At 47.9% G+C, this 11819-nt stretch overlaps 2 protein-coding genes across 2 annotated transcripts; one reads left to right on the forward strand and one right to left on the reverse strand.

Annotated features, from left to right (window-relative positions):
* Window positions 1-307: 307 nt before the first annotated feature.
* LOC131091852 (surfeit locus protein 1) lies at window positions 308-5900 on the reverse strand. Its single transcript, XM_058038171.1, has 9 exons — window positions 5829-5900; window positions 4905-4986; window positions 4658-4785; window positions 4234-4316; window positions 3280-3471; window positions 2312-2384; window positions 1777-1939; window positions 1154-1235; window positions 308-777 (listed from the first exon to the last, which is right to left on the reverse strand). Exons 1-9 carry the CDS (start codon window positions 5898-5900, stop codon window positions 711-713), a joined length of 942 nt encoding a protein of 313 aa, XP_057894154.1. The 3' UTR covers window positions 308-710.
* Window positions 5901-5982: 82 nt separating this feature from the next.
* On the forward strand, window positions 5983-8982 carry SURF2 (surfeit 2). The gene is made up of 6 exons (XM_058038211.1): window positions 5983-6098; window positions 6499-6653; window positions 6873-6976; window positions 7371-7562; window positions 8102-8253; window positions 8883-8982. The coding sequence occupies exons 1-6, from the start codon at window positions 5991-5993 to the stop codon at window positions 8964-8966; spliced, it is 795 nt and encodes a 264-aa protein (XP_057894194.1). The 5' UTR covers window positions 5983-5990; the 3' UTR covers window positions 8967-8982.
* Window positions 8983-11819: the final 2837 nt, after the last annotated feature.

The raw sequence follows: 11819 nt of genomic DNA on the forward strand, positions 1-11819 counted from the left end.
ATAGCTCTTGATTTGTCCTTACTTAGGACTGGGTTACAGTATGGGTTACACACAGTGATACAGCCTTCCACACCTGCAGTGCCTCTTGCAGTAAGGGCAGGCTGAGGGGGGAAGAATCAGGAGTTTCCTGAGTGCACACTTGGTCTGTGGCACTGTGGATGGAGGCTACCAAGGCTCCAGCTGTGGTAGTTGCTTGTTTTTGCCAGCCCTCATCTTGCAAAGCCACAGGCTGCCTTCCCCAGCTAGACCTGAGTCTCCACAGTACCCTCTAATTCAGCTTTGCTGCTGTTCCATGTAAGATGCATGATGCAAGTCACAAAGCAAAGACCTGAAGGCCTTTATTTATTCTGCTGCAGCTGCTGTGAGCCATTCCTGACTTCAGGAAGGACTACTTGCTGCAAATAGGCTGATTGACAAAATCCTCTGGATTTGTCTTAAGAAAAAAAAAAAAATGGAGATGTTAAAATGTAGTTTGCAACCAACCCCAATAGAAAAATGTATGTTAATGATTACTATTGAAGTTCAGTTCTCCCAAGCTGCAGCCAAATCATACTGGTGGGAGCTCAGTTTGCAGGGATTGCTTCAAGTCTGTTTGCAGCTTGATAAAACTGCTCTGGAATTCCAGGTGCTTCAAGTATTTAGTTATCAGGCTCCTGTCATCCATAAAAGTCTGCTCTTGACTGTAGCACGAAGATGTTTCTTCCTTCCCCTCACAGAGGTACCTTCTGTATAAATTTCTTGTACCACAAGAAGGAAGTTGCAGCACACAAGCCGTACCTGTGAAAGAATCACACATTGGCAACTTTCCAGGGTGGACTGGGCCTCCCTAAGACAGCTGCAATAACCAAATCAAACCACCTGGCACAAGCTGTTTAGGTTAACACTGGCCTTTTGTACCTCAAGGGCTCCTCCAGAGGAGCCTGGGCCTGTTCCCCAGGTGGGCTGGCCCCTTACCAGGTGACAATGTACTGATGTGCTCAGGCTGGTTCCTTACCAGGTGACAATGTACTGCATGCTGGGGTTGGTTCCTTACCAGGTGACAATGTACTGATGTGCTGGGGTTGGTTCCTTACCAGGTGACAATGTACTCATGTGCTCAGGCTGGTTCCTTACCAGGTGACAATGTACTGATGTGCTGGGGTTGGTTCCTTACCAGGTGACAATGTACTGCATGTGCTCGTTCCTCAGGCTCACCCTGGTCTGGCCCCCGATGGGTCCCCCTGGGACTGTGCTTTCTGTGGGGACAACACAGCCAAGGTAAATCCTTACCTGCACAGTGTGGAGCTGCACTTTGTTTAAGAAGGGAAGAAGGTGATCCATCTGGTGGATACCCTGCTCTCCCTCAGGCAGTGGTGGTCCCAAGTTCACAATCCCAGAATGGTTTGGAAAGAACATAAAGCTTATCTCATTCTACCCCCTGCCATGGGCAGGGACACCTTCCTCTATCCCAGGTTGCTCCAAGCCCTGTCCAACCTGGCCTGGGACACTTCCAGGGATCCAGGGGCAGCCAGAGCTGCTCTGGGCACCCTGTGCAGGGCCTGCCCACTCTCCCAGGAAAATTCTTTCCCAATATCCCATCCAACGCTGCCCTCCGGCAGTTTGAAGTCACACCCTTTGCCCTATCTTTGATGCTCCTGACAAAAGTCCTCCAGCTCTCTCATAGGCTCCCTGTCACCTTCAACAGAGTGGGCTGGCAGAGCACAGGGAGAGAACTGAGGGCAAAGGGAGGGAGAGTGATGTAAATTGGATGTGGGGCTGGACCCCTCTGTGACTTACTGAAATCTGCATCGATGAAGATGGGCTCAGCACCGGTCACCTTGGCCATGGCCTCCAGGTCCCGGTAGTGCCAGCGGTTTTGTTCAATGTTGTTTTCAGGCACAAAGGGTTTCCTTTTTTCTGTTAACCTCACCACCCCTGTGAGATTAATCTCATCTTCAATCTGAGGAGCAGTGCAGAAAGAAAAAAGGAATGTTTCAAGACTGATTTCATATTCTGACACATCAAGTCCTGTCAGGAAAATGAGGCACTTGAAGGGTCTAAGCATAAATGAAGTGGTTGTTCCCTGCAGTGGGGCAGTGCTGTAACACAGCAGGGAAAAAAGCAGAACAACAGCTCCTTGTTTGTAAAACACGTTATTTACTTAACAAAAAGGTGGGAATTAAAGGTTTGTTGTCTTTGAAAATTGCAATGACTAATTAAATCACCTCCCATGATGCTGAACATAGCTCCTGCCTTTCTGGATTGGTGAGTGGTGCCTCTGGGTAACCAAGGGGCACAAAGTAACACCCCCCATTCCCTGGATCCCCCTTACCTGTCCCTTCAGCCTGGTCTCTGGTTTCAATTTATTCTTGGGCACGAATCCTCGGTTGACTAAGATTGTGACCCTAGAGTTACATAAAGAAGCACTGCTCAGGAGTGGAAGGGAATTTATTCCTGCTGCTGCTAGAACTAAAGACCAAAGAAAGAAGCAACCCACATGTTAGTTGCCACTTCTGCTGTCACCTGAATGCACATTATAAAGGAATTTAAATACAATTTCAATTGGAGCCTCAGTGATGTCACAGACTGAGAGATACCTTTTAAGGCAGGGAAATATGGGTTGGATATTAGGAAGAAGTTTTTTGCAGAAAGGGTGATAAAGTTCTGGAATGGTCTGTGCCTGGGGAGGTGGTGGAGTTACCATCCCTGGATGTGTTTAAGAAAAGACTGGATGTGGAATTGGGTGCTGTTGCAGACATCTTTTCATTAAAATCCTTTCATTAGGATTTTTCTTGCTGAGAAGTTGAGAAGTTTCAGCAACAAAATGTAAACAATGGTTATCTGCTGCTGTGGAATGCAACAGGTCCATCTGTGATTGGCCCATCTTGGATGTTTATAATTAATGGCCAATCAAGGCTGAGCTATCTCAGAGTCTGAGACAGCTAGCTTTTGTTACCATTCTTTTCCTTCCTATTCTATTCTTAGCTAGCCATCTGAGAGGAAACCTTTCCTTCTATTTCTTTTTAGTACAGTTATAATGTAATATATATATTGTAAAATAATAAATCAAGCCTTCTGAACATGGAGTCAACATTCTTGTCTCTTCCCTCACCTGAAGACCCCTGTGACCACTGTCACAGGGTGCCATGGTTTAGTTGAGGTGTTGGGGCTGGGTTGAACGTGATGATCTTTAGTGATTCTGTGAATTCTGTGAGTGATAGATACAAACCCAACCACCAGGATTCAGATTTCCCAAGGAGAAGTGCGTGCCCCCATGGAGCAGGGCCCTCGTGGACTCACCCCAGCTCTGTGCAGTAGAAGGGGGTGATGACGTTGGCTCCGTTCTCCGGGTGGGACGAGATCCTGCCGGCCTGGCGCGCCTCGCGCTGGGGGTCCAGCAGGGAGCGGGGCAGCAGGTACAGCTCCTTGGAGTGGTCAAAGCGCCCCCGCACCCGCACGGGTCTGTACTCCAACTCCTTCAGCTCCATGGGGCTGCAAGGAATGAGAGGAAAACAAAATCTTGGCTATGCTAGGTGAGTTCAATCGGGGGATTTTATTGCGGGATTCTCCTTTTCTCTAATGGTTCACTCTGATGGAGCCTGTTGGCAAACAGAGGCAGAACACAAACTCATGGAATATGGCTTAATGTATTTCAGCTGTCCCAGAGAATCAAATAGAGATGATCAAGAGCATCCAGGGAGAAGTTTTCCACAATATCTGCAACCCAGGTATCACAGAGCAGGTGGACTCACTGCCCGTGCATCCAGCCATGGGAAGTGTTTCTTTTCCATCCCACACCATGAAATCCAACAACTGAGCCCTTCTGAGAATTGTGCCAGGTGATAAAGTGGCCTTAAAAATCTCTCTTACATCTGGCACAACTGCTCCACATGTCCTGCTGCTGCTCCAAGACTCCCTGTTGCAGTAACAATTCCTTTGGGACACCACAGACACCCAAGTCCTCTTTCCCCAGTGGGATTAAAAATGCCATGAATTACATCCCACATTCTCCTGAACAGAGATTCATCCTTCCCCAAGCATTTAGAGTATCCCACAGGAAAGAACTGACATATCCTTTTACTAAAAATAAATAAATTATCAGGATGTCTTTCTAATTTGCTGGCACATCCCAATTTCCATTGCATCCCTTCATTTTCATGCAGGTCAGTTCAGCACAAGCTCATTAGTGCACAGTCCATATCTAATATTCCCAATCAGTGCTCTGTAGACAACAAACCATCCCTGCTTTCATACTCTAATGTCAGAGGGATGGGATCTGCTCTGGTTCTTGATGCCAGCTGTGCAATCAAATCTAATTTCCACTTGCGCCGCTGAACCTGGAAATAAACAAACACAAAAGGAACTCCTTAGGGTAGAACAGAACAATGTGACAACCCCAGCAAGCCTTAAAACCTTGGTCGTAATTTTATCATCAGACCTTGCCTAAATCAGGGTAATTGGAGACATGAATTGAATTTGAGGAAATATTTATACTAAAATAAAAGTGTAAAAAAACAAGGCTTCCTTTAAAGACTTACAAGCAGACACTTGGAAAACAGAAATGTAAAATAACAGCAAATCTTTAACCCGTCTGTTGTCTGAACTAAATCAAACAGATGGAAAAACTTGACAGTCCTCAAGTGCTCATTTTTTGAAAAAATTAAATATTTATTCGTACCTGCCATGTGCCGAGACCAAACGTGGTCAGAGGGACGAGGAGAAGGCCCCATTTCAGCAAGGCATCCTCTCCAGATTTGCCAGCAGCTGCTGTAGAACTTTGTGGTCTGCAGAACCTCAAACAAACATCTACAGAAAACCAGAATGAGGAACAGGATTCAGAGAAGACATGCCAAATTCCTGCAGGAAATATTACATCTTGGTACTAGGGTGAAACAGGGCAGAAGCCCAGATAAATATTTTCTTACCTTTAGTCTTTTGAACCAGATCAGAACCTCCCTTAGTTAGAGGACATCCAAAAAATGTTCTTCTGATAAAGCACTGTGATGCCTACACGGAATAAGAAAGATCCTTTGTAATGTTGCTTCTTTATAAAACTTCTATTCAAGTGATATTAGAGATTGATGATTGCGTGAAATATTTTTTTATCCACTGATTTAAGTCTCAAATGAGCAACTGCCTGTGAAACATTATGGGTTAGGCTATAATTTAAATTGAATAAGATAAAATTTCCGTTACGGAGCTGCCTATAGCAGAGCAAGGAACTTCCATCTATGCTATCAGCAAACACACAACAGCTTAATCTATTCTTGACAAAAACAAGGGCCTACAGGGGATGGGATCAGGGGGCTGAAACAGGGGACAGGAGGAGGGGACACGATGAGCGGACTGGATCAGGGGACAGGAAAATGGGACAGGATCAGAGGACACGATGAGGGGACTGGATCGGGAAACGAGAGAAGGGGACTGGATCAGGGGACAGGACAATGGGACATGATCAGGGGACAGGATGAGCGAATAGGGTGAAGAGATAGGAGCAAGGGACTGGATCAGGATGAGGGGACAGAATGAGGGAACTGGATCAGGAGACTGGATCAGGGGACAGGACGACTGGACACGATCAGGGGACAGGATCAGGGAACTGAAACAGGGGATAGGATCAGGAAAAGAGAGAAAGGGACAGGATGAGGGGACAGGATAATGGGACAGGATGAGGGGACAGGATAATGGGACAGGATGAGGGGACAGGATAATGGGACATGATCGGGGGACAGGATAAGGGGACACGATCAGGGGACAGGATAATGGGACATGATCAGAGGACAGAATAATGGGACACGATCAGGAGACGAGATGAGGGGACGGAATGAAGGACAGGATCAGCGGCTTACCCGTCCCGGCCCCGCTGCCCCGAGGCGCTCCCTCAGCAGCCTGGGCGCCGCTCGCAGCACCAGAGCGGCCATGGCGGCCCCGGCCCGGCCTGGCCCGGCCCTGCTGCCCCCGCCCTGCCCGCGGCCCGGAACGGGAAACGCGGCCGGGCCCGGCCCCTCGCGATGGCGGCGCCGGGCCCGGGCAGTAGCGCGGCCGTGCCGGAGGTGCCCGAGGCGGAGCGGCTGTTCCTGAGGCAGCACCCGCTGCTCAGCCCCGCGGGGCCGGGCAAGGTGCGGCCGTGGGAGGGCTGTGAGGGCTGGGGGGCACCGAGAGGGTCCTGAGGGGATGGGGCCGTGATGGGGACGGCACCGCGTGGTACCCGATGGGCTCGGCCCCAGCCAGCTCCTGCCTCGAGGGGTTTGTCCGGCCGTGGTCTGTCCTGCGCTCCCCAGCCCTGGGATGGATACGGGAAGGGTGATCAGACATTGGAAGGGGCCGCCCAGGGAGGTGGTGGAGTCCCCATGCCTGGAGAAGCACTGGACGTGGCACTGAGTGCCATGGTGTGGTTGACAAGCTGGGGATCGGTCACAGGTTGGACTCTATGATCTCAGAAGTTCTTTCCAACCCAATGGATTCTGACATTCAGTGGGATAAACCCCTGGGTTTCCTGACCATCAATGTGTTTTTCAGGTGAGGTGCAGGCTGACAGGACACGAGCTGCCCTGTCGCCTGTCGGAGCTGCAGGCTTACACCAGTGGCAAGAAGTACCAGCGGCTCATAAAGGCAGCCAGGGAGTTCGACTATGGCACGTTTGAGCCCCACATAGTGCCCAGCACGAAGAATTTGTACGTATTCTCCCTCCTGTGTGTTGTGCTTTACACTTTGTTTAATCTCAGACATAAAGTGGTTGGGCTTTATGAAGCTCTTAGGTCTTTATGGATTTGGGGAGACTGGGAAAAGCTTCATAAAGTATTTATCAACTTTGAGCAACTTGCAGTGCTTGTGAGTGAAAAGTTCTGAAGTCATGCACACTTTAACTCTGTTGCTGGTCCTTTCTGTGTCAGACACCAGCTGTTCTGCAAGCTCACCCTCAGACACATCAACAGGCTTCCAGAGCATGTCCTGCGTCACGTCCAAGGGAAGCGCTACCAGAAGGCCCTGAAAACGTGTAAGTCGCTTTTCTGAAGCTGTGCCAGGCAGCATTTCTTTCCTGAGCTGTTAAGATTCCAGCCTCTCTCTGAAGTGGGTGGGACAGCTTTGTTTAAATTGACAGCAGTGTGTTACTATGTGTCCTCCTCAGCTAGGAAGGAAGGTCCCTGATATAGGGAGCAATTGGCTTCTAGCAAATACCTTGGAACATCCTTCTGTAAGAGTATCAGCTCTGAAACTCCCCAAGGAAGTGTGTGATCTGTATTAACATCTTCTCTGGTCCATAGTGTCACTGTAGATGTATATTTGGAGCATGCTGGACTTTGGAGTTGCATTTCTTACAAGCTTGAGCTGGGAATGGGAGGATTGAGGGGCTGGGCAGCTGCTCAGTGCGGCCTGACCCTCTCTCTCAGATGAGGAATGCCAGAGGGAAGGAGTGGAGTATGTCCCTGCCTGCCTGAGACAGAAGAAGCAGCGGGCACAGCACCCTGATGACCAAACAAATGGGAGCAAGCAGCCTCACAGGAAAGAGGAGTTCTGGGAGCCAAAATCCAGTGAAGAGGATGGAGAGGACACAGACGACAGCATGAGTGACCTGTACCCACGTGAGTGAGAACCTTGGTGACATCCATGTCCTCAGGGGAGTTGCTTGGTTAATTGTTTCCCGATTTCTTTACACTGCTGCTGATGCTGGTGTGCCAGAGGCACCTGACTTCATCCAGTTGGGAGTCCTGGGTTTTGGAAAAGCTTACCTCCACCAAGTAAGAAATAATTGATGCTAATAATGAGTTGGATCGTGCAAGGTGTGAGGGAAGGGATACAAAATCTGCTGGGATTTGCTGTTTTAAGAATCTCCAGTTTCCATGTTTCTCAGCAAATCTTTGACAGAAGGTGGCTAGGGTGTTCTCCTGACTTAGATCTGGAGGTGCAAATCCATCTTGTAACACAGGGCACCACCTGTGCTGACATTCCCAGAATGGGAACAGAAAGAGCACGCAGGCACATTTCCAATAAAACACCAGCATGTTTATTTCCCAAGTATTTCAGTAGTGACACGTGGTGACTGGAAGCAGCTTTAAAGCAAAGTGGGGGGAGGCAGAGCCTGTGTGCACAGGGAACTGATTTTGAGCTGAATCTTTTTCAGCTGCACTCTTCACAGAAAAAACCCCAGCAGCTGCAGAGAGCACAAAGGGCAGCGATGACTTTGTGACAGACAGCGAGGACGATGGCACCAAGCAGAACGGAGAGCACGGGGCAAGGAGGGACAGCAGCAGAGCAGCTGGCAAGAGAGGAAAGGTGGGAGTCATCCTCTGCCTGCAGCAGCAGGGGGTGTGGAGCTGGGATGCCAGCCCGTAGGTGTGCCAGCTATTCCTGTCTGGGAACCAGCAGAAGGGGCAAAGCTGCTCAGAATAGATTTTTCCCTGTGTGCCAGACAGTGACTTGCATCCCGAGGTGTGAATTCCTGCCATATTTATGGCAGTATTTATCCTGCCTGGGGTAGGGAGGGATGTTCCTGCCTGTACAAAGAGCTCATCTAGGCTGGGATCCTGCCCCACACCATCATAGAAGGAAAGCTGATGTGTGTCCTGTAATTGTTCTTCAAACACACAAAAAAAATTACTGTTTTGCAGTCACAGAGTCCCTCTAGACCATTTTTCTGCCACTGCCTTACTTTATAAATGTGTCAAAGTAGAAAGTTAGGGCTGGATAAAGTTAGGATTCATTGCTGCAGGGAGCCTGTCAGTTTGTACCTAATGAAACCATCAGAAAGGGCTGCTGAGCTGCAGGATCCTGGCTCCATGGGCAGACTTGGGCTCATTCTGGCTGTTGAAGGAGATCACACTCAGTTTCTGTTTAAGCTGTCTCAGGCAAGGCTTGATCTGCATGTTGGAAATAAGCTGATTAACTTTTATTTTTCCCTACAGAAACAGACAGGCCCTTTAAAGAAGAAATTCAAGAGCCATCATCGAAAACCCAAAAACTTCAAGAAAGCAACCAACGGGAAATAAATTTTATGATAAATACCTGGACTGAAGTCTGTTGTGTAACAATTCCAGTGGGACCACAGGATGAAGTGTCTTCCCATTCCAGTTAACTGTTAAAGGTGTGGAGGGGAATAATGGACTGGAATTAAGTTGCATTCCAAGAGCTTCAATCCAGCCCCACACTGAGGGAAGGATGACTGCTGCAGTCAAGTCCAGACAGCTCAGTTTTTTAAGAAAGCTGTTTTTTCTTAGGCAGGAAAGCAGAGCAGCTCAGCTGAGTTTTTTACAGAAAGCTGTTTTTTCTTAGGCAGGAAAGCAGAGCAGCTCAGCTGAGTTTTTTACAGAAAGCTGGTTTTCCTTGGGCAGGAAAGCACAGGAGCATCACCAGCCACACACGCCCAGTGGATACAAAGATGCCATTGTTTTATTTTGATTGTTTTCAAAAATCAAAACATTTTCAAACACAACTAAGGTACAAAATACAGCATAAAATGAGAATTTATACTTATTTCTTTTTTTTTTTTTTTCCACATAGAAAGCAAAAATATATTCAGAATGAATTCCAGAACACTTTGCAGAGCCAATTGGTAGCTGACATCCTGCTTGTGAGAGCTTCTCAGCCACGGGGAGAGGTCACTGAATTTCTGGGAGATGCACAAGTACAGCAGTGTATGTAGGAAACCAGAATCTTCTGCATCAGGACTCACAGTTAATAAATCTGCATGTTGTGCTGCCTAGAAGTATCTGATAATGCCCTCCACCTAACTGTGCCCCTGGAATACTGAAATATTCCTGCTGCAGGGGACAGCAACAGTTCCTTTTCTAGGGTCTTTTGTTGGAAAGGGGACTTGATTTTTGCAGAGGAAACTGGTCAATATTTCAGACTAGTGTGTCATCCAGCTCCTTAGTTAGACAGGACACAAGGAAGTTGAGAAAGACAAGGGGCTACTTGCAGGAGTAGTTTGTGTCATTTATAAATACTATGAACATCAACAGCAGTTCAGTGTGAGAGCGGCTGCCTTGATCAGTCCAGAACTGTTGTAAGACCTGCAGTGGAACAGTGAAAGCTCCTGTGCTGCAGATCTGGCACTGAAAGGACCAGTGTGTTCAGCCAGGAAGAGTCAGGAACACAGAACACTTTGAGGTGAAGATTTCTCTTGCAAAACTTCCTTGAAAAGAAAGCCATCAGTGACCTGACCTTAATGCTGAATTCCCCTCCCATCAATCTGGACATGGGGGTTGGACTAGGTGATCTCCAGAGGTCCCTTCCAACCCTAATTATTAATTATTCTGGGATAGCAACTGGCTTCCTCCAGCAGCAGCACATCTTGCCCTTACAGAGGCTGTTATCCCCTTAAGATGATGAAATCACTGGTTTAACTTTCAACAGTGCTCTTCTATTTTTCATTAGTTCTTTCAGCCCAGTTTTCTCTCCTAAAAAGCAACTGTTTAACTGAACTGTCCAGGTGAGTGTCCTTATCAGGAGACCCTGGGGAACAGCTCCCACTGGAGATGTTCAGCTGAATTCCTCCTTGAACAAAGAGGGGAGGCAACAGAGCAAGGAATCAGTGTAATGGCAGGAAGTTGGTAGGGCTCATGCTGTCTAGAATTCCTCCACAATCTAGTGAAACAGGTTCACACCTAGTTGACTAAGAGAGGACACAAAGCCTCCCCTGAGCAGCACTAAGCATGGTCATGGCACAGAGGTCGTGGCACTGAGAAGCCAAACAGGGCCTTCCTCTCCTCACCCTCCTGAGCTCCTCCCAGGGAAGGTTCACCCCTGGCTGCTTCTCCACTGCCCAGGCTTTGCACCCCCATTCCTCAGCTAGAACCGTTTGCAGAGTTGGGAACAGGGGTCATTTGCACACTTCTTGCACAGCTCAGGGTGCTCGGGGGGTCATTTGCACACTTCTTGCACAGCTCAGGGTGCTCTGAGGTGGCAGAGGAGGATTTCTGAGCTCTCTGTCCTGGAGAGCTCAGCAGCCCAGCTCTTCAGTCAGCTGGGACTCTTGCAGCCAAGAGACTGACAGAAGTGAATCTAAGAAGCAAAGACTACAGATTAGGAGATTGACTGCTCTCATCTGGCAAGAACTGAGTGCACAGAAAAGGGGAGTTTCTGTAATTCTCAAGACATTTTCACCATTAACCTGCAATTCAAATATGAATTTGGGGTATATATGGATGGAAGCTGGTTAATAGCAGAAAGGAGCTTTTATTAGGGAACCTGCAGCACAACTTGGTTCCCTTCTTGGGAATTCAGGAGGGGCAACTTTTGGGGAAAGAATGTAGAATAAAGAATTCTTTTGGCACAGAATTTTCACAGAATCTAACGTTCTGTCTCTTCAGGATTACCTCCCCCACTTCCTTTAAATCTGATTAGCAATACAGGATTCATGATTAACAATACAGGATTTCCCCTTGCTCCCCTCAAGGGCAGAACTGGGACATGTTAGAAAACCCTCTCCCTTTTCTTACCCAGAAAGGAGTACAACTACTTCCAGGGTTTTCTTTTTTGCCTTCTGTTCAGGAGCAGGAAAGACCCTTCCCTGCTGAACAAAAGGGAATGACAGGCCTCTGAGCAGCAAAATAACAGTGATTTTCTATTTTCTGGATTTTCTTTGATGCTGCTTTCCACCTTGATAAACAATGTTATAACCAGCCATGGAACTCCTTATGCACAAGACAGTTTTGATAAGGGCAAGAAAGGGGATCCACTTTTTTAGTTATAGCTACAACCCAACACCACACTGAATGATCCAGCTGTATCTGCTCACCTTTCTGCAAATTTTAAGACATTGCTGACATTCCAGACAGCAACTGTTCTACTGCAATTCACTGAAGCATCAGCAAAATGCAGGTTTCCTTGGGTTAGTTCCA

Source organism: Melospiza georgiana, chromosome 20 (assembly GCF_028018845.1).
Source record: "Melospiza georgiana isolate bMelGeo1 chromosome 20, bMelGeo1.pri, whole genome shotgun sequence".
NCBI classification, from domain to species: domain Eukaryota; kingdom Metazoa; phylum Chordata; class Aves; order Passeriformes; family Passerellidae; genus Melospiza; species Melospiza georgiana.

Excerpts from the sequence above, each read along its gene's own strand:
- LOC131091852 (XM_058038171.1), bottom strand. The coding sequence starts at position 5,900 with ATGGCCGCTCTGGTGCTGCGAGCGGCGCCCAGGCTGCTGAGGGAGCGC. Across the intron at positions 1,940-2,311 it reads AGACCAGGCTGAAGGGACAG|ATTGAAGATGAGATTAATCT; the intron begins GTAAGGGGGATC and ends ACTGCTCCTCAG. Across the intron at positions 778-1,153 it reads ATGCAGTACATTGTCACCTG|GTACGGCTTGTGTGCTGCAA; the intron begins GTAAGGAACCAA and ends ATTCTTTCACAG.
- SURF2 (XM_058038211.1), top strand. The coding sequence starts at position 5,991 with ATGGCGGCGCCGGGCCCGGGCAGTAGCGCGGCCGTGCCGGAGGTGCCC. Across the intron at positions 6,099-6,498 it reads GCCCCGCGGGGCCGGGCAAG|GTGAGGTGCAGGCTGACAGG; the intron begins GTGCGGCCGTGG and ends TGTGTTTTTCAG. Across the intron at positions 6,654-6,872 it reads GTGCCCAGCACGAAGAATTT|ACACCAGCTGTTCTGCAAGC; the intron begins GTACGTATTCTC and ends TTTCTGTGTCAG.